The 23,556-nt window shown below is 43.5% G+C and overlaps 2 protein-coding genes across 3 annotated transcripts; one reads left to right on the top strand and one right to left on the bottom strand.

Annotated features, from left to right (window-relative positions):
• The first annotated feature begins 4,189 nt into the window (after positions 1 to 4,189).
• TIFA (TRAF interacting protein with forkhead associated domain) lies at positions 4,190 to 7,673 on the top strand. Its single transcript, XM_064711425.1, has 3 exons — positions 4,190 to 4,347; positions 4,559 to 4,673; positions 6,420 to 7,673. The coding sequence occupies exon 3, from the start codon at positions 6,472 to 6,474 to the stop codon at positions 7,033 to 7,035; it is 564 nt and encodes a 187-aa protein (XP_064567495.1). The 5' UTR covers positions 4,190 to 4,347; positions 4,559 to 4,673; positions 6,420 to 6,471; the 3' UTR covers positions 7,036 to 7,673.
• A 1,793-nt stretch (positions 7,674 to 9,466) lies between these two features.
• On the bottom strand, positions 9,467 to 22,670 carry AP1AR (adaptor related protein complex 1 associated regulatory protein). Of its 2 annotated transcripts, XM_064711423.1 has the most exons (10): positions 22,490 to 22,670; positions 19,521 to 19,569; positions 18,873 to 18,899; positions 18,395 to 18,420; positions 17,890 to 17,986; positions 17,071 to 17,169; positions 15,166 to 15,230; positions 14,185 to 14,258; positions 13,284 to 13,412; positions 10,521 to 10,920 (listed from the first exon to the last, which is right to left on the bottom strand). In XM_064711423.1, exons 1-10 carry the CDS (start codon positions 22,564 to 22,566, stop codon positions 10,670 to 10,672), a joined length of 894 nt encoding a protein of 297 aa, XP_064567493.1. In that variant the 5' UTR covers positions 22,567 to 22,670; the 3' UTR covers positions 10,521 to 10,669. The 2 variants fall into 2 exon arrangements, with proteins under 2 accessions (XP_064567494.1, XP_064567493.1); XM_064711424.1 differs by lacking the exon at positions 17,071 to 17,169 and having other exon boundaries at positions 9,467 to 10,920.
• Between the last annotated feature and the right edge of the window lie 886 nt (positions 22,671 to 23,556).

Below are 23,556 nucleotides of genomic sequence, written 5' to 3'. Positions count from 1 at the left end.
TTTCATTAGCATATTCTGCTTTACAGGAAACCCAGCAATGAATGCTGTCCCTGATCTGAGGCTAATCCTCTTTAAAGAGCTACAGGCTATATTACATGTGGCCACAGCCACGGCTGTGCCAGGCCTGCAGCACTTTGAAGCCTATTGAACAGTGCTCCCTTGTGAGGCCATGCACAGAGACCGAAAGGGATGCTCCCTGTGCTCCCTGCTCTTCCCACCTCCAGGAGCTCCTCAGCTGCCCTCACCACCCCTCAGTGCCAATTTATGTGCCTACAGTAATAAAAATCCCTTTTTTTCCTAAACCTCGGCAGCAACTGCCCCAAGGGAGGGCTTCCAGAACAATCAAAGGTGAAGAGAACCAGACAGTTGCTTCCCTGAGTAGGAAGGAAGCTGCTTGAGTAGTTTGGGACACACAGACATATCTATCTTGGAAGGGAAAAGAGAGAAATGGTCACGGATGTACCTGTAAGGCTGCATTGCTCACAGCTGGGTGCCCCTGAAAGCTGTAAACTGAGATAATGGAAGTGTGTTTTTATTGCCACACACTGTGGAATCTCCAACACCTTCACAACTACAGAAATTTAAAGGGGAAAAAAATTACAAAAGAACAAGAAGGTCACTATGTTCTCTGGTCCTGCTACATATCAGCAAAATGCAGCTTATATTATCTTTAATTGTTTAAAATTATTTTCTTTGTTCAATGAAGGGAACTGGAAAGGCTGACTCTGCTCAGCCTGCAGTGTGCACGTGAAATTTTCTCTGTCTGAATGGCATCAAACCAGGCAAGGAGAGTGGGTTCAGCCTCCACAGTAAAATGCGGGGCCTGGTGAAGGCAATGTTCAACTCCTTGCTATCAAAATAGCCACAAAAATTATTTTTTCCATTGCAGCAGAGGGAGAAAGGGTCCAGAGAAAAAACAAACACAAGTGGAGGGAGTAGCAAAGGGAATAGGAAAAGTAATCAGGAGGATGGTGAGAGGGAAGAACAGACAGCAGGAGGGAAAGGAAAAGGGAAGAGAAACTGAGAAGGAAGAGAAAGGGAGAAGCCAGACAGGCTCTGAGAGAGGACCGGGGGCAGACCATGATGCAGAATGAAAATGAGAACTTGGAAAGGGACAAAACAAAAGTTCATCTTGTCAGGAGTACTTCTCAGCAGCCAAGGTGAATATTCCTCACCAGTTTATTCAGGTCACATGAGAAGAAAAGAGGAAGAGCTCTTTCCCCTGTGTAAACAAGGATCAAAGAGGGAAATAAACAGAGGGAATTGCGCCTTCTCCTCCTCCTTTGGAAGATCTCTCTGCTGATGGAGGGGAGCTGCCCTTGGCACTGGGAGCTAAAACTTCAGGGAACACACATCCTCTCCTCCCTGTGACACTGACATCCAGTGGAATACAGTGGGATATCTCTGGAGCACACCTGCCTTGGAGAAGGGCCTGTGTCTTTTCTGTTTGAGCATGAGGCACTCGGTTGCTGTGCAGTAATAACTCACTGCAGAACCTCACTAAAGGTTGTTGCACACTCCATCAGGCCTTTCCCAACTCCTGGAAGTTCTCACTACCATTATTACCAATAACTTACAAGCACCTCGACAACTCTTGCACCACCAAAATTAAATGTACGACTGAAAACTAAAACTAAAGAAAAAGGAAAGAACCCCAGCAACAAACGAACAACTAATTAGCACAAAACACAAAAATCCCCCCAAACGAACCTTGTGTTCCCATGTGTGGTCACAAACTGCCACCTACTGGCTCCCACTCCTGTGCTCGGAGTGCCTGGGTGGCTCGGAATGAGAAAAGGGGTGTCAGCAGCCTGGGCTTTATGGCCCCAAATCACTCAGCTGTCACCCAGCTGCTCCTCAGGGACTTGGCAGGACAAATTCAGGTCACCCCTGTGCCATCCCGGGACAGGGCAGGTACAGCAGCACTGTGCCCAGGCTTGTGTGGCAGGTGACAAGCACAGTGAGGCATTTAACACCAGGGAAAGCCAGCAAACAGGGCTGGAGGGGACAGACACCCACCTACTGCACTCTTCTTGGGCTTTCTGAGCCCAAAAAACCACGGGAATTATACTCACACACAACATTTACATCTGAACCCACAGGCAAATCTGAGCACCACATTGACAGTTTTGATAACCAGGTGTAAAATCTGACCTTAGGAGAGAAGGGCAGAACTGTGGAAATCTCAGCAAGCAGGAATCAGGCCAGACTTCCTGCTGATTCAGCAGGGTCAGGAAACTTTGGTTGTGTAAATTTCAATACAGAGACAAGGAGAAAGTTTCAGACTGGTCTGGAAAGGCTTTTATGCCATAAAAGGCTAAAACTTTAAAGGACTTTTTTCCCAAGTGTCCAAGAAATGTCACCACAGCATTCCCAACTCATAAGCACTCCCTCAGATGATTAAGAGACTATACTTCCTATAACTCTTCTGACCTACCATGAACATGCCAGAAAGAGAAAGAAGCACATTTCCCCTCACTGACTCCTGTTTCCTAAGCCAATTAGGACTGGCAGCAAAATAAAAGTTCCTGGTATTTTTCCATTTCCCAGATTTATCTATGGATTTTGCTCTGAATTTAGAGGAATCAGTTGTCAGAACAACAACACACCATCACAGCCACGGCAAAACCACCTCAGTCTTCCAGCCTGGAAAACACTAAATCAGCCCAAACACCACATTTATCTGCAGTTTCGCTTTTGACCAAAGAAAATTCAACCAAAAGAAGTTATTGTAATGCTGGAATGACCTCTACTACAGAACAGAAGAATTTCAGCAGGAAGATCACCCAAAAACCCCACAGGCACAGAGTGCCTCCATATTTTTCTTTCCCTCATCAAGGACAAACCTGGAGCTGTTTTCCTGAAGCTGGCAGCGTTTCAACTGGCTAGAAACTTATTGAAGAGAGAAGCTGTAAATCCAGTTCCTGCCCTCCCCTGTACAAAATCACACAGAGCTATACTTAAACCATAAAACAATAAAGAATATGCAGCTAATTTGACGTTACACAATCCTAGGGGAAAAAGGGAAAGGTCTTTACATACCTCAATAGATACAAGTATCAAAATAATCCCATCAGAAAAGTTGTCTGATGACCTGGGACTCGGCTGTTTCCGGAAACAAAGGGCTGACAGGAATTATAACCATCGACAGATGCAATAAAGAGCAGGATTGCACAATTCTGGCTTTTCCAGAAGGCAACAAAGTGTTTCATTTTTCTTGTGTGTGAGCACACAGACCCAGCCCTGCCTGCTGTAAAAAATGCCTTCACTCTGGGAGAAAGTTGGAACAATCTGTTTTTCTTCTCTGCTTTTCAGCACAACTTCTTGCAAAATACAGTTTAATCCTTTTTTTTTTTTTTTTTTCCTTTTTTTTGTCAGGGAGAAAAGCCCATGGAACAGCCCTATTAGACTGCATACAGATAAAAGTTATTCCATATGAACTACAAGGGAATTTATCAACCCACAAGTCATTGACCTGTTTGTTGAAGATATGAAAAGAACCCACAAGTGAAAAACAGTTTGTATGAAATAAGGCAGAATTTGATGGCCCATGCCAAAGCAAAGAAGCCCTCAGTCCTTGCAGTGCAGGCACAGGGAAGGGAGGACAGGGAATGTTTGGGATCAGGATGGAAAAGGAAAGGGTTCACTTCGCCACTTGTACTGGGCTGAGAGGGTAACACAGGTGAACATGGAAAACCAAGCCGCTGGATAAAGAAAAATCCAAGGCTGTCTCAGGATTTGTAAAGGGAAAAGAAAAAAAAGAGAAGTGAGGAAAAGTTTTCAGATCAGTTTAGACCATCGGCCAGGGCAACATTATTTCCCAAAGGAGGTGCAATTAACCTGAACTCTGGTTGCTTAGAGCAAACAACCAAACATTTTAAAAGAATCAATTTAAGAACATCATCAGGTCAACTGCTATATGCCCACAGTGCGCTGCTTCCCAAAGAGTTTTACTCCTCAAAGCGTTCATCTGGGGGTTAAACCAGAATTATTTTGTCTGACAGCTGAGCCCGTGGACTTGTGATCCCTGACACGGCTCTGAACACACGCTCAGAGACCCCGGACAGACCTGTGGCTATTCCTTTAGAGTTATCCACTGTAATAAATAATTTAAATATTTTTCTTTTTTTTTTTTTTTTTTCTTCCTTTATTTTTAAAGTCGTCCTACTTCCGGCCCCACCGAGCCCTCAGAGCTTCCCGCCCCGCGGTGCCCTCAGCACCGCCCGTCCCGGCTCCTCCCGCTCCCGCTCCTCCCGCCCCAGCGCTTCCCGCCGGCCCCCTCAGGACTCACCGGGAGTCAGGAGCCGCCGCAGCCCTCGGCGGCCGGCGGAGCCCCGCTCCCGGCAGGTGAGGAGGCGGCCGGGCCGTGAGGGGAAGGAAGGGGGCGGGATGTGCCAGGCAGTGCCCATGGTTTCGGTCCGGGAGATCCCGGGCTGGCCGTGCTGTGGGGTGGGCAGGTGGCACCGAGCCTGCTTCGGAGCCGGAGCCCATATTCTTAGGGCTTCTCGCTCTTCTGCTGCCTCTGGAAGTTGGGGTGATGACGCTCGCTGTCCCCTAGGAGAGGATGATGAGGTGAGAGCACGGTGCCGGGACGGACAACAGCGGGGCAGTGGCTGCCTTAGAGCTGCAGAGAAATCTACAGAAGGTTTCTTCCTCCTGGCCAATGCACTCTAGTAAGTAGAAACTCCTTTTAAGTAGAAACTCGTCAATTTACGTTAAGGAATATTCAGTGTGCTCGACCTCGGTGAGCTTTGAGGCAGGACCGGGCAGCCGTGAGGGGATGGATGCCTGAGGTGATCGTGGATCCGGAGCGGGCTCTGTGGGAGCTGCCGGGATCCAGGTTCATCAGGGGGAGCTGCCGAAGCTGTGGGAGGCTGTTCTTGTGTTTTAGTTAATGTAGCCATCTGTAAAACTCAGTAATTTGCACTGAAGTTGTGAGGCACAGAAGTGTCTCTGAACTGCAAACATAATGAAAGTGCTCGGTGGTTTTCCCCTTCACCAAAGATGAGCTCATGTAATATCCCCTTCTGGTGCACAACAAGGAAGGGCAGAGCTGGACATGGGGACAGTTCCTCCTGGCCCACAGAGCTGCTTCCAGCATCCCAGAGAGAGATGGGGAATCCACAAGGAGGAGGGACTGGCAATGGTGCCACCACAGCTTGGCTCACAGATGGCCAAGGAGTAACCTGCTATCAGGGTGTCTGTCTGCATTCCTGCCAAAAGCACAGATGATATTTCCTAGTTGTTTTAAAGGGAGCTCTGCTGGAAATTCTGTGTTTCACTCATCATCTGTGCTGTTGTAGCGTGCTTCAGTAACCAAGCTGGGGTTGCTGAGCTGCTGTGTCAGAACTGTGGCTGGTTTTGTGTTAAAGGTGCAAAGGGAGCAGTTTTGAGGTTTCACGCAGAAAAAACGATGCACCGATACAGCACCACGCACTATGCTTGGTGTTTGGGTGCAGTGTGTAAAAACCACAATCATCACTTCATGGCAGTGATGATTCAGCTGCTCATAAAGCTCTGGATGGAGCTGGTGAGCTCCAGAGCTGTGTGAGACACACTGGAAACTCACTGCAGTCTGGATGTGGAAACATCTGCACTGTGTGATACCAGTTAAATGGCTGTTCACATGTTTCCCTGGTGAGTAACTGGGAACTCATTTGCTGGTTTCTGCTTTCAAATAGCAAGGCTTTTCTTTTCAAGGCTCAGTTTTAGTGTGGAAAGACACTGGCCTTGCATTTAGAGAAGCAGATGGCAGCCTTTTCTGAGCTGTCTCAGGTTTTATTAGGATGCACTGCAGTTGCTCAGGCTTTGGAACAGAATTTGTTTCATAAGTATGTGGTCTCTGTGCTGAACGTAAAGAACTTTAAAAAACAACACAAACTACCAAACCCAAGAAAAGTAAATTTTTTTAGTGCTTCTGGAGCAGCAGAGAGCTGGGATTTTCCAGCAGACAATGGGGAAATACCTAGAGGTGGTGACAATTCCTCTTTTAGGTCATATGGACAGTCCAACTTCTTAAATTCACTTTTTATGCTATCCCAGCCATCACTCACTAAACACTTTGTCCGTGCAAGAGGTGAGTTTGGAGAGCCCAAGGAATGCTTTATAAATATGTGAATTATCACTGCCTACAGACAGACTGTTGGTAAAGGTCTCTTGATAAAGAGCAGAGCACACAGGCCCAGCCAGTTCTGCCTAACCCCATTTTAAGCCTATCAAGCAGATCTAACTGCTAAATGACATATTTCCTGCAAAGATAAATCTGCCTCGAGAGGAGCTTGCTGGCAAGCAGCGGTGAGCTGTGGCTGCTGTGCTTCCACGTATCTGGAAGCTTCCAGGTGCCTGGAGGTTCTGTGCAGTGAGTGGAGAGGAGCACAGGGAATATCCCAGTGCTGACACTGATCTGTTGGGTTCTGCAGACGCTCTGTGCCGTGGTTTTGCCGTCTCCTGGCTCCAAGGGCTCCTCTCGCCATGAGCTTCTTCGAGGAGGCCGAAACAGAGGAGACAGTGACGTGCCTCCACCTGACCTTCTACCACCCCGGGCAGGCTGAGAAGATGATGTTCCGCTGCCTGGATTTCTGCCGGCGGCAGCAGCTGCGGGCGGACGACACGGCCAAGTTTGGCCGCGACTCCAGCCTGTGCCGCTACAGCCTGGTGGACACGCGCGTCTCCCGCATCCAGTTCTCCCTGCAGTTCTACAGGAAGCTCCACAGCTCCGAGTACGCCTTCGAGATCAAGAACCTGAGCAAGAAAACGAAGCTGACCGTCAACCAAACGGAGCTGGGTTACTTGAACAAAATCGACCTGCCCTGGAAGTGCATCATCTGCTTTGGGGAATACCAGGTCCTGGCGGAGATTCAAGAAGGGGAGGCCGTGGATTATTTTGAGACTCACTTGCACTTGGCTGAAGCACCCATCTTACAAGAAAGGTGCCTGCCATCCCTGCAGCCTGTTCCTGAGAATGGCATTTCTCCTTCCTTTCCTCCTGGCCAAGGCAAAAGCCCCACAGAGATTGATGAGAACGAGATGTGCTAGCGGGGAGAAGGAGGCTGGATCAGGTTCTCTGGCCTCCAGCACACACAGCTCTCACCTCAGCCCAGTGTTCTTGGTGGTGCTCACTGACTGCCACACATCAGTCTTCTTTACTTGCTGTTATCAGCACAGGCATTCCAGAGCACTGCTCCCTCCACAGGAATGGATTCCTGACACTGCCTTCTCGGAGGGCTCTCTGATGCCCAGAAAGGTGTGGGAGACAAGGGGTCACTCAAATCCACAGAATCCCAGAACTGTGGCCACGTGCCTTGGAGGGATATTTAACAGGCACTAATACAGAGCGAGCACAGCAGGGTTTTGGTCCCAAGCAGGGGGTGACACAGTGTCTTGTTGCATATTTTACTTTGTGCTCTGCTTTGCACACCAAATCCCAAACAGTATTTTTTGCGAGCCTATGTTGTGACTTCACAGATTTTGCAACTTAGAAACACTTTGTCCTTTTATGTTTTTATTAGCTTCAAAGCAAGGTTTCTTTTTTATTTTCACTTATTTAATGAATATTTTTTTTTTTTTTTTGCAAGTTAACTACTTTTGCTTGTGATGTAGACAAACATGTAGCACCAATGATCATGGTCTATAAAAATCCACAATTATTTTGCAATAAATACATTTTGTTCCCTAGTAAGGGTTTGCTCTGTTATATGGCTGCACTCTAAAAGAATTTTTGGAGAATAAAATTATTTCCAGGACCATCAAGATAAGAGACTGTCACTGGGCTTTCCAAAGATGCCATGGCTCCAAGGTAAGAATTTACTTAAATACTTCCAGGAAGTTTTCTACCTCTACTCCTCTACCCAAACCTCTCTAATAATTTTCTGGTCTTTTAAGTATTTCTCAGATTGTTTCAGTCGTGTTTTTCTTTGTCAGGGGCTCAGCTTTTCATTGGCGTTTGGCTTTTTTATTTTGGCAAGGATTTTAGCTTGCTTGAAAGACACACTGGGGAAGAATAGGAGTTACCCACTTCATCACCCCTGAATATTAGGATGCATTTCAGCATTAATCATTCCAAGAAAACCATAATTATAACTGAGGGGAGGAACAGCTGGGATTAAGGCAACCAACCACGAGTGAGAGAAAGCCACATGGGAGAGGCAATGAAACTCAAACACAGGCTTATGCAGGATTTGCCTGTTCATCTCCTCTGTGACAAAATTACTTTGTTGCCATGTTTTCCACTCTTGGAAGCTGGCTGTGGTTTCCAAACAACAATCACTTGCTCAGCTGTGTTTACCTGAGGAAAGAATCAGTTGTGTAAAATGCATATTAAAAAATGGATTGTCTCCTATCACTACATTGATCTGACCAGCAGAAGGTGATTTACACAAGGAAGGTTATTTTGCCTTTAAAGGGTGTGGGTACAGCTGCTCATTTCCAACAGGAGAAAGGCTCCATGCTCCAAACTCCCCAGGTCTTGTGCAGCAGGTCCCCAGAAGGGACACTGTGGGATTCAGCAGGGCTCTGACATGGCTGCCACAAACCCAGCAACAGATACCACACTGCCAAATGTAAGACTTGCTGAAAATTTTAATGACTCTTGAATTTGTACAGATAGGCATTTTACAGTACCCTGGAACTGCTTCACTTGAGCTGCTTGTGGAATCCCTCCATCTCTCAAATACCCAGAGATGGAGCATCACTTCAAAAGTCACCCAGCGTGGTGCACTGAGCTCTGCAAATGTTATCCTCAACCATGGCTACAGAACATGCCCATCACAGAAAAAGCTGGAGTCAGCCTCCTGTTTCCTCAGTGCTTGTTCATCCCAAGGGCAGGACTGTCAGCTAATTCCTCAAGGCATGGTCAGGATGAGGTCACCTCATGTTCCCTGGCCAGGAGGAGCAGTGACCAGGGAAGGGGAGGAGACAGTTTCAGCAGGTAAAAAACAAGTTATTTACATGTGGAGGAAGTTGCCTTCCTTCCCACAGGAATATGCTATACAAAGAAATATCCAAGAGAAGTCACACAGCAGTAGCCTAGGCCAAACCCAACATATACATTTGATGTGTACAGGTCTTTAAAGCTCATTACAAGTATTGCAAATGTAAATAATGGTAGTAAAATATTTCCAGTGACGTGGCTACAACTGAAGAGATGGAATGTTACCAACAGGATTTAACTGAAATGAAGAGATGGAATGTTACCAACAGGATTTATCTGTTCTCTCTGGTTACTTGTACACATTTAATCCCAGTGTGCAGGATTTCTGTTCCTTATCCACACAGTAACGACCCAAATATTCCACATGGCTTCAGATGAGCTAAACCACATTTTTCACACAGCTTTCACCAACAAATTCAGTTCTGATGATTGACAGAGCAGGTTTGTTACTTACCACAACGTGTTCTTTTTACTCCAAAACAAAGTTAAACCCTGTCACCCTTTTCCCCCTGGAAAAACGAGACAGCTGCACAAAATAATGGCAGAGTAGAATGGCTTTACTTTGAAACTTTGGGGAAAGCTTGAGACCTGCAAGTACTTTGCAGGTTCTCTTTTGTTAAAAAGTAAGATTGACATGGAATACTGGGGGAGACCACACAGCACAGGACAGCAGCGGTGCAGTCACTGAACACCTCCTTGGATTTCAGCCCGTATTGGCAGGATTAACCATCCACTTGAGAGGCACAGGAAAGGCAGAGCACTTTAACACACTGTTAAAACATGATTTTTTCTTCTTTCTTTTCAAAATGCAGGTGTAAAAATTCAGTCTTTAGGTTCTTGTTCTTCCCACCCTGCCAGCAGCAGAGCCATCATCCCTCCCTGTTTGCTCACTGGATGTTGCTTTTCCATGATTGTTCTGGTCCAGTGGAATTATAAATTTTCCACAACTGAAGGATTTTAAGGACCATGTAGCAACAGAGGTTGGTCTGTTCAGGGGGGCTGGGAAAACAAGACTTTGGTCCTCCCAGTTCTTCACTGGTTAAAATTCCCATTTCATTGACACATACAGAGAATTTATATTTTATTTTTGCTTTTCTACCTAGCACACGCTTACTAAGTCTGGCATATTATTATACAAGGCAGTACCTTACCTAACCTGATGAGTTTTACTGTGTTCATTGAGGTTAACCGTGCTTGGCATAAAGCAATTAAATAAATAAAATAAATGGAAAAAGGACAACAGAAGACTAGAAAGGCTTCAAGCTAGACAGGGGAAAATCTGCAGATTTGCCATGTGTAAAATTTGTTTTGCAGCTCTAAATAGCTGAAGAGCAAGTCAAAAAGCACAGAAATAGAAATATTTAAAAATTATTTCTCTATCTTCAAGTATTAAATTAAAGAGGACTGTATTAAATTATAGACGACTGTTTCTGAGATAAATATTAGGCCAACGACGAATTTTAAAACAAAATCAATAGAAACATCATCCAGAAAAAAAAAGGCAAGTTAAAATATAGACAAGTCAAAGCTACGAAGCTCCAATTTAGTGCAGATAATTTTCTATTAAATCCAGATACCCAGAAATATCCACAACAGTTTTCACAAAAGTGGAGAAGGTAGACGATAAAATTGCACTTAGTTCTGAATTCAGACTGTCAGGAAGAGGGGAGCAGGTTACAGAGAGCGGAGCGGCCTCGGGGGTTCGGTTCCCTTGGCAGCACCGGGGACACGCGGGATGCACTATCTGTCCTGGCGCTCGCACTCCGACAGTTCCAGCACGGGGTTCACGAAGCCGGCGTACTCGGAGTTGCCGTTGTCGTCCAGGGCGGCGGCGGCGCTGACGAAGTCGTTCTCCCACTCCAGCCCGTTGGAGTCGTCGGAGGCCGAGGCCGGGTGGCTGCCCGGCTTCCTGCTGTTGAACTTGAGCGCCGCCCGCAGGATGTCCTCCTCCGTCCGGGAGCGCTCCCGCACCGGGACCATCCTGTTCATGCCTGCCGTTTTGGAAGAGCTTCAGTGAGAGATGTGGGACTCCAGGGGCTCTCTAAAATGCAGTTTATTCTGTCTAAGAGCTTATAGCAGTCCAGGGTTGTGGGTGACAGAGCTGTGCCTACAGCTGTCAGCTCCAGCTGCAGGCAGGCCCCTGGAGACCCTTTGGTTTTGGTTACAGTGCATTATATACTTTTCTTTGCTGAGCATCTTAATGCAGTATATGAAAAATCCATGTATTTTATGACTGGCTTTTCACAAATACTAAAATAAATATTATATGTGTTGTGTTAGAAAATAATGCTGTATTAATTTTCTTAAGTACTGTGTTAAATATAGTTTTAGGTTATAAAAATTGTTAAAATAGAAACGATGCTATGTAGGGTGCTTTGTTTAACAAGGGCTTGCAGTGAGATAGCAGCCACGGGACACGTGAATCTTTCAGAGAAGAAGAATTTATGGCCCTCTTATCAGAAGAAACGAACTTCTTCCCGCCTTGGAGGCGCTGTTAGGATTAGAATTTATGCATCATGTATGAGGTGTATGAATATGCAACAGGCTGTTGTTCTTAAGGGTTAATCCTCTGTTCAGGGGTGTCCTTTTTCGGGCTTGTGATGCCAGAAAAAGGTACCCAGACTGTCCGTAACTCTTTGTTTTTATTGTCTCATATTGTCTTAATTAAATTTGTCCAAATTGTTATTACTCTAATTGTGTTACTATTTTTATAACCATTTTACTACTATTAAACTTTTAAAATTTTAAAAACAAGTGATTGGCATTTTTCACAAGTAGAACCAATCTATACCTTAACTTCTATCTATAGCCTATCATAACTCCTGTAATTACCATATTCATGTTACTATTCTGCAATCGCTAAAAGTTAGTACATTACAGTTTAAGCTACAAGTTGTTTTTCTGTTTTCTTGCAGTGGAAAATTCTGAGACCTTTTTTCTACTTGCAACTTTTCTGACTTGTTTGCCTGTGTTATCTTTCTGCTTGGTAAAAACATCTTCTTGTTTGAGGTGGGTTTATCCTTTGCTTTAAGCCATAAAAACCCCTTCCAACTAACATCCTTGGTTAGCCAGCAAGACTGGCTCAGCAATTCTTTTCTTCTATATCAAAACTTGCTTCCATCTCTATTCCTTGATCAGACTCAACATTTAAAAATCTTTCTGCTAAGCATACATATCTGTGAGACTTCCTTGTCAAACTTTCATCCTTCCCAACACACACACACACACAGGAAACACGCGAGTTTCACCTAACTTTTATGTTTCTGCCAGGAGAAACGAAGGTAGAATATGGACAGATACTGGTGGTCTAGGAAAAGACAAATTCAGTGGTCTAGAAAAGGTCTTTAGTTTGTTTAATTCCACACAAAATAAGGTTCTGGGCACTGCTCAAAGACATCTAAGATTTCACTGGTTTTGTCAGTAATTACAGACATTAATCACCTATCAGTGATCACCTATAAGCAAACCCTTGCTTATTTTTGGTGAGCCTTTCAATAGCCAAGGTCTCAATCTCTATATTGCATTCTACTTTGGCACAAACACAGGCACAGAAAATGATAAGGATATTGGGAAGAATTGTGCCTTGCTTTTCTCTGTGAAGAGAAATGTGGGGCTACATCTAAGATTTCACTGATTTTGTCAGTAATTACAGATGTTAATCACCTATCAGATTGGCTAAAAAACAAACAAAACAAACCCTTGCTTATTTTTGGTGAGCCTTTTGACAGCCAAGGTCTCAACGATTTGGATAAACTTTCAACCAAGAGTTTTTGCAGGTTTAGTGAACAAAAGAGGAATACTGTGTGCAGAAAACACCTGTAACAGCAGCAATGTTCCTGCTGTATCATTGCTGGGATACTCCTTGGAATGCAGATCCAAGTTCCCAGTGAACGTTACAGTGCCAGTAATAATAATAATTATAATAATAATTTTGGGTTTTTCCCAAAATACTGAAGTCAGACTCCTGACCAACCACCACATTTTGAAAGGAAGAACAAGTTCTTCCTTCTGCTCCTGGCTCACGAGAGGGCAGCATTTCTTCACCATTACTTTTGTCAGGAGTTTACAAGTCAGTTCCACAAAATGCAGGGAAATTAATTCATTTATCCATTGGAGTATCCTAATAAATGAATTCATTTAGTAGGGTTATCTCCACATTTATCAAAAATAAAGAACTTGTCTCAGTAAAAATAATTTACAGTTTAACCATTACAAACTTGTCAGAAACTCCATGAGAAACAAGTTTAAAATCACCTTCCCTTTTGAAAATGACAAATTTACAATGAGCACAGCTTAAAATGACAAGATCTTTAACTTTTGGGTTCAGGATGAAGCTGAAATTCAGGATAAATACCTTCTTCATCTTCCCACTCTAAATCCAAGGAGGTGCTGTCATCATTCCCACTCACTGATTTGGTTTTGGTCATCAAGTCACAACTGCTCTCTGTGTTGGGTGTCAGCACTGTGGCATCAGATGAAAGCCCTATTTAAAAAAAAAAAACCCATAATGTATTTTTAATTTGTAAATGTACTTGAATTTCAGGTTAAACATGCAAAAGTAAAATTTTAAATTAAGCTTTCATCGTGCTTTGTGGCCATTTAAACCTCAGGCATGCTGGAAAAGGTACTTCATCAGTACTTCATCAGTTCAAAGAGTAATCAGTAGCTTATTAATAGTCAGTATCACTGAGATATTGCCTAATTACAACTAGAAAGGAATTTAATAAGTTGTAAGCTGAACTTAATGAAGACCTGTAAAAAAAACCAAATCAAGCCTCTCCTCCCCAAAAAACTAAACTACTCACACAGCCATCAGTCTTCCACCTTAGTGGTTGTCACATACTGTCACCAAAACTAACAGATGAAAGCTTATCAGATTGTTGTTCTCTAAACTGGTATGATGGAATTTTTTAGTACAGGCAGCCAAATTCACCTCTTGCACGTCATTAGGAAAGAAGTTAAACATTAATATGATTCTAATTACATTGCCAAGGGATGATTAAAAAAAAAAAGCTATAAACACACATCTGCATCTTCAACTGGTTTTACAAGAAATGTTCACCACTATCTCTTATTTATCAGATAAAAAAATTGTCAGATGTTTCAATTACAGATACATGTATGCACATTTCATATTTGTGTGTGTAAACATAAAACTAGAAATAATCTGTGTTTATCTAGAACAAGAAGCAGCACTCTGTGCCCCTCAGGGCCCCTCAACATTCAGAGATGTGCCTAAGGAAAGGCAGACTTACTGCTGCTTCGGAAAGCTTCATACTGGAATTTTGTATTCCTCAGGAAAGGATCGAGGTCCTCCTCTGCCACACAGCTGCAAGAACACAATTTTTTACAGCTTCAGAAACCTCCAGGGCTGCCATCAAAAATATGTTAATCCACATGCCCCCAGCTCTGCTACAAAGGATGTAAACACTGAACTAAATGATTTATAAAATCATCTGCAAAATGTCTTTCTGTTCCTGTTCACGCATCCTCTCCCAGCCTGTGCTTCTGCTCAATTTTTATTAGTATTTTTAGTTAAAAATTAATTAATTAACTCAAAACAACTCCTCCCCTCTCTTCATCACTTTAGATAAAATCTCCATAATTTTCAGATCATTTTTTTAAATGATGAATTCAAACCCTGCTCCTGCAGTCCTTTGTTTTTAAAATCTGGCCAGTTCCTACTCAGTTTTCTCAGCTCCTATTCTAAATGTGCTTTCATAGCAAAATTCTTCCTGCCCCCCTTACTTTCTGTGCATGAACTTTTTCTACAAACACCATTCCAGTGTAAATTTCTCCACTTTTTTAAAGCTTGTTTTTCCCACCACCACCATCGAACATGGGAGGTGGGAATAAAGAGACTTAAAATAAATAAATACATAAAATATTTAATAAATAAATAAATAAAATTAAGAATATTAATGAAGGAACAGGCAGACTCTATAAACCATTTAAATAGTGTGTTTCTATTATGTTTTAAAAAAACAGGGCCCTGAACAATAAAAAATACTTTATGTTAGCTGATTTTACATATAAACACCTTTCTAAAATAAACCACAAAATGGATTTTTTGTGTAAATATCTGTTAGCAGCTGGGAGTAGCACTGTATGCAGCAGTCTAATTACTCCAGCAACAAGCAGAATTAACCCAAAATACCCTCTAGCTTTCTAGATGAGGAACAGGGCTACAGACAGTGAGGACTGTGAGTTATCAGGAATAAAGTTTGTTCTCTTACCTCTGGAACTCTCCATTGTTAACAGCATGTGCTCTCTGCTGTGTTATCCTGTGCTGCCTACGTTGCTATTAAGAGAAGCAAATAATTGAAAAAGCTGAACATTCAAAACAGAGCTCTTAACACTTTACCCTATTTTATGCACCCCCCAAAAAACCCATCAGTTTTTAGAAACCTCAGTCAGGACTGCACCTGTCTTGTCTGCTGTCTTCTTAAAGTGTTTTCTGTGCACAACTAACACCTGGGTGATGTTGGATTTCTTTTGCTCCGTGCCCAGGAAGAGCCACCCTGCCATTTAAAAGATAAATATCTCCTACAAATCCTTTCATCCCTGTGCAAAGCAGTGCTGCCATCTCCTCTGGCTGTCTCCATCAGCACTAAGTGCTTCATCTATATTAATAACAGCATCGCTGCCTTGCAGGGCCAAAAGTATTAATAACTCTGCTAATGTCAACTTCATCTGAGAGCTGCTCTTTGCTTTGGGTGTGGGGAGGTAACTGCACTGGATCTTGTGTTTTCCAGTCCCAGGAGGATGATGGTGGGGTTGTTTTCTGGCACACTTTGCATCCTGGATGTTTAAATTATAATAATTGCCGGTGGAAATGTGCAAATGGGGAGTGCTGAGAAAAAAAGTGGAAGCAGAAATATCACTTTGTGGTGGTTAGAGGTGAAAAGATTCAAGAACGGAGAGAGAAACAGACAGAAATTTGGCACAACACAGTCAACAAATCTGTCAAAATCAATTACTGACACACACAACCGTTTTCTTTCAGGATTCCTATACCCACATAATGCCCAATTTAGATTATCTCCCTGTTTTGCCGGGTCACATCCCACTATCCAGCACTGCCAGTTCCTGGACACACACACATTAAAATTCCCTGCTGTTACAGACCCTGACATTTAGCAGGGCAACATCAGCAAGCCAAATGAGCTTTGAGAGAGGCCACACTTCCAAGGAAAAAGCCATTTTCCCATTTGTGCCCACAACCAGCAGGGAGATGAGTGATGCATTCCAAAATAGCTTCCAGTTTATCCAGAAGGGCTAAGTGCTCGATGCATATCTGGACAAAAACTCTTCCTTAAAATCCTTATAATCCTTATGAGTTTTGAGGAGGCTGTTTGAGCAGGAGATAAGTGGTACTAATTTTACACCAAGAGGAAATTAAAATCTCTACAACCCATTCTGTCTTAGTTCCTGACTAAAAGAAATGCATATTAAAAATACTGAAAGACAAGAAATACAGCATTTCTTGCACAGAACTTCTATAAAAACCAGTTAACGCCACTTTAAAAAAAATCTACTTTTGTTGGCTTTCTATAGATCATAAGTGGTAAGGAAAAAAAAGCAGGCAAAAAGGTCAGAAAGAATTAACCCTCCCACACCAAATGGCAAGGGGAGAGAAAGAAATGTGAAAGGAGAGCTATACTTAGTGACACAGAAATTAGATGAGTACTCCAGAGCAGGGTCAATACAGAACACAAAGATAAGGAGCAATACAGTGCACAAATATAAAAAGTACATTTTACAAATCTAAATGATGCCTAAATTAAACATGTGCTCAATTTCAAGGGTTTTTTTTTACCCAAAAGACACCACAGATCATTTTTACATTTAAGATCAGTAACTTCTACATATTATATAAGAAGAGTGTGAAGCTAATTATAGATTAAAATTATAGCTCATTCAAAATCTCTACTCGGTGACAGAAACTGTTTCAAACAATTATGGTGATTTTCAGCTGCTCCAACCAGCTGCACTTCCAAATCTTGTACTTCTTTCTCTACTTTGCAAGCCAAAGCCACCTCCTTGTCAGGTCTCCTGAGATGGAAAGGGTATCAGGGAAGTCTGCATACATAGGGACAGGACAGAGGCTCTCATAAATATTGGGGTCTTTTTCCCCTCACCTCCAAGAGCTTTTTCTGCTTTGCTGCCCTGGCTGCTTGACGTTGTGCAGCATATAAAGCCTCCTCTTCTAGTCTTAACTTCTCCTCTTGTAAGGCTAACTGTGTATGAACAAAACAGTAATGGTTAACAAAAGCAGAACCTATCTATCTTCCTATTATTAAAGCCAAAAGTGCAAGAAAACAAAAGAAAAGCAGCTAGAAAAGCAAAACAAAACAAAATTGACTGCAGCTTAAGCATTAACTGGGTTTAACAGCTTCCCTCCCCGCACGCAAACAGCCCAAGAAATTTAGGTAACTACTGAGAAAACATTTATTATTAGTGAACTTATAATATGCTGCAATGCTGTTTTCTATTTTATTATGGACTGCACAGCAAAAGATTTAAAGATTTTCAGTTCCATAGTTCACTGGCACTTTAGATCAAAGTTCACCCAAGCTCTACATTGTATTCCACTTCATATTCCATTAAGTGCAGCAGCACTAAAACAGAATAACAAATTATGTGGGGTTTTTTCCCTTAAGAAAGTTGTGGAGAAAATTCAACACAGGAAAAGTTGAATCAAGAATATTTCCCATTTGGTCTTGCACTGAAAAAAGGGTCCAATTTAAGAGATCCTGGTCAGAAACCCAGCCTATTAATTCCATTTTTTCAGCTAAGAGACTGTTAAAAACAAGGAATTTGTGCACCTTGTAGGCTAAAAAATACAAACTGCTGAACAAAACCCAATTGCTCCATGTGAGTGGAATCTCCTGGTGTCCATGGCTGATCCTAACATTTTTGGAGGAAAAACCATTTGTACTCTCACTGTGAACATTTACCTCTGACTGAAGCTTCAGATCAACAACCCTCTGCTTCTCAGCAATGGAGTCGTAGTGTCTCTCTTTCAGGTCTGCAATTTCTTCCTCAGTCAGAGGCCTGGGGAAACACAAAAAACCTCCATCCATTATTCATGCATGACAACCCTTTATTTGCACTTTGACATATCTGTGTGGTCTGTCCTGACCAGTCCTTTAATGCACATCCAACAGGCTCTGCTTGTGGCCTGCTCCTCCTGAAAGCTCCAGCTTGTTCAGGACACTGCTGTCTCTCCTTGCTCTCACAATATATATTATTTATAATTTATATCTTTACAGAAAGCATATTTTCAGAACCATCCCTGCTAACAGAACTACTGGAACAGAACCATTACTGTCACTGCAGTCCTAACCTCACTTTTTTTTTCCTTACTTGTTTTTGTCCCTTGTTTCTCCCTTACTCTGTTTTGTTTAGTGTTACCAGTGGGACAGCAAAGGGAAGGAGAGGTCCTCAGTCTCAAAGTCTTACCTGTGACTGCTTCCTGGGCTCTCCCCCTGTTAAAATAAATAAAAAAGTCTGTTTTTTTGTAAAGACAGAGCACTTCCAGAACTTCCCTTAGCAAAGCAACCCAAGTCCATTTCTGTTCTCAGACTGAGGGCACTTGCTGAGTTTTATGCAAGAGTTATACCAGCAGCAAATTCTCCTTTGAGTCTCCCCAAACACTCTTTTTCCTCACACCTCTTCTTTTCTTTCTTCCCAAAGTCCATCGTGCCCCCTTCCTTAATGGGTTATTTCCCATACTCCCCAAAACCAATCTCTTAGATCTTTATCCAAAGTCTTAAATTCATACCCCTAGCACAAGGAAAACAGAAAGTGAAAAAAAAAAACAACCCACAACCCTGTGATTTAAGTCTACTGCTCAGCTTAAAGCAGGAGGAAGATGCAGATGTTGGAATCATTTTAAGGCTTGAACAAGCAGCTTTCACATAATGCCCCAGGTACTCACCTCATCACTTTCCACCAGGTTCTCAAACTGCAGAGGAAAATAAATAAATCGTTTTCACAACTCAATATAACAAATCACTAAAGACACATAGAGCAAGTATGATTGCATATTTTATGTGTCTTGTAAAAACACCACTGCAGTTCTAACAGTGGGACTGTAACCCTACTTTGAGAGGAATTTTATTTTTAGAGGTGGACCTTCTTAGCAATGTTTCTCTTCCTAACAGGAGAAGAGTCCTAATTAAAAAAGAAGCATTCTAAGCTGCACAAACTCACTCTTCTGTAGCACAACAGATTTCCCCCTCTGTACACAACTTTCTGGACATCCCAAGCATTACCTACAATAATTAATGTTATCCTCAGTAATGGGGGCAATCTGGCTGACCCAGGACTTGCAGAACACTCAGGGAAAGTAAACCAGGTTATTCCTGGTTAACCTTACACTACCCTTGGCAAAAAGGATTTAAATCTGGAGGTTGGAAAAGGACCTCTGTGGACTACAAATACCACAAACTATAAGGTAACCCAAATCTGGGCTGGAATATCCCAGAATATTTCAGTGTTCATAAACTGCAGAAAGTGTTAAAGGCATTGCCAGGATTCAGCTTTTCCCACTTTTTCTTAAATAGCTAGAAATGTAAGTGCTTACCTCTATAGTGAAGTGTTCTCCTGTTGAACATGTTCTAAAATACTTGGATCTGGAAAAATAAGTTTACAGTTAGACTGCAAAAGACTTTTCCATGCACAGCAGAAGGTAAATGAACCTGAGAATGTAAAACAGATTTTAAAATATGTTAACTATAAAATAACAACAAAAGCTTCATGTATTTATCACATTGACTTATTAACTACAGCAGGGAGAGGCAAAAGCATGGAAATGCCTTCTGTAGAACTGGGGGGAAAACTACAACCCTTGTGAGATGAAATCACTTGTCAGGATGCTGGACTTGACATTTACAGACTATTAGCACGTTCTGCAATCCCTTTAATATGTTTTTCCTGGAAAAAAAACCATTGTTCCAGGCAATTTCTGAAAATGCTGTTGCTCACCATGGCACTTAACTCTTTCCTGTATCTTGCACCTCATCAATGCTAAACAATACATTTTATTTTGACAGCTTGGCACATCCAGAAGGCTGAGCCTCAAGGAAAAATATCCAGTAAGAGGTCAAGGCAATACTTTTAAACTAAAATAAAAAATTAAATTCACACTCTAATTTTATACAGGGAATTGGTTTCTTCCCTGATTTTTATTTAGAATTCTTCCTATTTTATTTGAATTATTTTACAGGGGACAGTTAGCCCTGCCCTCTACAAACCTGACACAGTGTTAAGTTCCCTGAATACATTTTTACCTAGCCAAGGAGGTTTGGCCACGGTCCAGAAGAACATTCTAACATAAACACTCTTCAGTGCAACATCCATTTCATCGAACTGTTTCCAAAGCCAGGGTTTCCAGTTGCAAGTGCTGACTGGTACAAGGAATAAAGCAGGGCCTCAGGGATTTCTCTACTTGCACGAAAAGATCCTTCAGCACTTGCAACCAACACCAACACTGTGACAATAATAAAAGCAACACACCAGCCAAAGCCTGAATTATTTTAACTATATCAGATTTCATCTCCATCTCATTTTTCTTTGGAAGCCACTTTAGGGAGCGTCTCCCCTGGCAACTTGTTGCTCTGCCCACTGGTTCCTTGTTGCACAACCTTTCCTGCCACTAAAGAACCTTTTCCAGAGGATTCACTGCTGGGAAACCAGAGAGGAAAGGCCACTTGCAAGGCAACCATGGAAGCCTGAGGTCATTAGGGACACAAGCAGAAGACCCATCAGCTTCACCCCTGCACAGAACTTCAAGTGAAGAATCAGAAACCTATGAACACGTTTACACCTTTTATAATTTTCCTTTAAGCCCTGCTTTTCCATAGTTTTCTAAGACTTTTGGTTGGATAGCTGCTGGAGAAAACAACTCAGCTGACAGGTCACAGGACTTATAGAGACAGTCAAATTAATCTTCCAAGATCTGAAGTATTAAAGAGACCAACTTTACATACATATATATATATATACATACACATACTCCATCCATATATAGATATATATAAAGCAGCACAATTCCAAGCAAAGGCAACTTACAATATTCCAGGATATTGAAACTTACTAAAAATTCTATACTCAGTAGTTTAATTAGGCAAATCTTGGAGCATCTTAAAATAAAGAAGCTGGGGTTGGGGGAGGATATGAGTGATTAAAGTAATCATTAAGTTGATAAGCTACATTTTTACATTATGGTGTTCCAGAAACAGCCAAACATGGACAAGGTGATATCAATCTAACTTGCAAACTTTATAGTGCACCGCATTTTACAGTTTTGGTTTTAACAGAATTCCCTGCTCAGTGGAAGGAAAATAACCTCAGCACTGTGACACTGCTCTGTAAACTACCACCACACCCAGAAAACAAATCTGATCTGAAGCACAGAGGCCAGCAGTCCTCTGTACATTTTATATGCCTCAGACTTTCACTGCAGGTTGTGCAACACCTGAACAACTAGACAACACAGCAGCGGGCAGGAAGATTTGTTTCACTGGCCAGGACAGCCTGGTATTGGACTAACAGATGCAGGGATTGGCACTAAATTTTTTGTCACTAAAATTGTCACTAGATTTGCTGAAAAAAGGGGTATTGGCCTGTGGAAGGAGACTCAGCAAAACACACAGGAAGGAGAAGCTTTCAAGTTGTGCAGGAAGAAGCTTTCAAGTACTGCCTGGCGTTCTCAAAGCACAACAAAGTGCTACTTCAGTGCCAGCTGTCAAGGCATCGGAGGTGTTCCCATCCCCTCTGGCGGAGCACTAAAAATACAAGCAGGTATCCTCTACATGCACTGCCCTGGTTTTTCACCCCTGCCTCTGAGAAGCAGCTCCTCTGCAAGGTGAGACTCGCCTGCCAGAGCGGGTGTGAAGCAAGAGGCCACGAGCTTGCATCATGTAAAATGCCCAGCATATCTGCTGAGAGCGATTTCTATCCCACACATCAAAAATAAGTGATGTGTAGGTATCCAGAGCCGGCCAGGATATGGGAAAAGCCCTGTTTGCACTGTGCTTTTCCGTGAACTGCTTGTGGCAGAATGAAACAGGTTGTCGCACGTTTCCAAGAGATAAGGATTCCTCGGAACCATTCTGCAACAGACATGAGTTCATCCGAACCATTCTGCTCCTGATTTATCCCAGCAGCGGCTCAGCCTCTGACTCACGGCGAGGACGAGATCACATTGCAGAAAACCGGGTGTTTTTCCATCGCTCCCACCAGCACGGCCGCCTGCAAGGCTTTTGACAACTGACCTGAAAACCCTCTCTGGGCACCTCCTGCCGGAAAAACACCGGGGCTCAGGAGCCGCTGACCCTGGAAGCGCATGAGCCCCGACCGCACAAAAACCGCACCGAGCCCGGCGGGCTCCCGGCGCCTCCATCCATGCCCCCGGCACGCCAAGGAGCCCGGACCCCGCATCCCTGCCCACCCCGCCACCCCCGGTGCCCCACGGGGAAGGCGGAGCCGGCGGGCCCGGCACCTCCCCGCCCCGGGGAGGGGAAAGGGGCAGCGGCGCTGGATGCTGCTCACCCTCCGCCGCGCTGGATGCGGCCGGCATCCCTCCGCAGGAACAGCCCGCAGCACCACTGCGCCCAGCAGTTCCCCATGGCATCCTGCTGGACGCAGCTCCCGCCGCCTCCCGGCGGCCGCGGACCCCCGGGAACAAAGGGCCGGCACCGCCGCGTGGCTGCGCAGGGCCGGGCGGGGCTGCCCCGAGCGCCGGCACCGCCCCCGGCTCGGCATCATCGGTGACATCGGCCCTGCCCGCCAGAACGATCCCGCCCCTAGAGCGGCTTCCCCCGTGGCACGGCCCCGTGGGGTCATCGCCCGTGTTCTGACATGTGAAAAATGCCTATTTTGTGATTGGCTTTCCGCAAATATTAAAATGAATATTATATGTGTTGTGTTAGAAATGTAATGCTGTATTAATTTTCTTAAGTAGTGTGGTAAATATAGTTTTGGGTTACAAAAAATGTTAAAATAGAAATTATGCTATGTAGGATACTTTTTAAAAAGAAAGTACTTACAGCGAGATAGCAGCCACAGGACACAGGACACCTAAATCTTTCAGAGAAAAAGAATTTATTGCCCTCTTATCAGAAGAAACTAACTTCTTCCCACCTCGAAGGCGCTGTTAGGATTCAGAGGAGGGAGTTGACAATGACCAGACAGAATCCTGTATTTGAATGGAATTTATGCATCACGGAACACCTTTCTTTCCACAGTGCCCTTAGCTGTGACCTAGAGGCCACCAAACTGAGGCGGGAATCTTGGGAATATCCTCATGGAATGCTTTTGTTTCTGCAGTTTGTTCCTGGAGCTGTTTTCCTGCCCGTGTCCTGCCGTGCCGCTGCTGCCCAGAACATGAGAAGTCAGTGTCAGCAGAAGGCCAGACCGTGTGTTGCTACATCCATCACAGGATGGAAGAAGGAGCAAGGGGATGATGGATTAAGAATGTGTTGGCTGAAAATATGAGTAAAGCCACAGGGATCCTTCAGCTTTCCTTCCCCTCAAAGGGAGCAGGTTCATGCACGGTGTTACATTGCAAATAGCACGTGGAGACAAGTTTGTAAAATGAACTAAAACCAAATTATTCA

This window comes from Zonotrichia leucophrys, chromosome 4 (assembly GCF_028769735.1).
Source record: "Zonotrichia leucophrys gambelii isolate GWCS_2022_RI chromosome 4, RI_Zleu_2.0, whole genome shotgun sequence".
Lineage (NCBI taxonomy): Eukaryota > Metazoa > Chordata > Aves > Passeriformes > Passerellidae > Zonotrichia > Zonotrichia leucophrys.
This window is presented reverse-complemented; position numbering and strand designations above follow the sequence as displayed.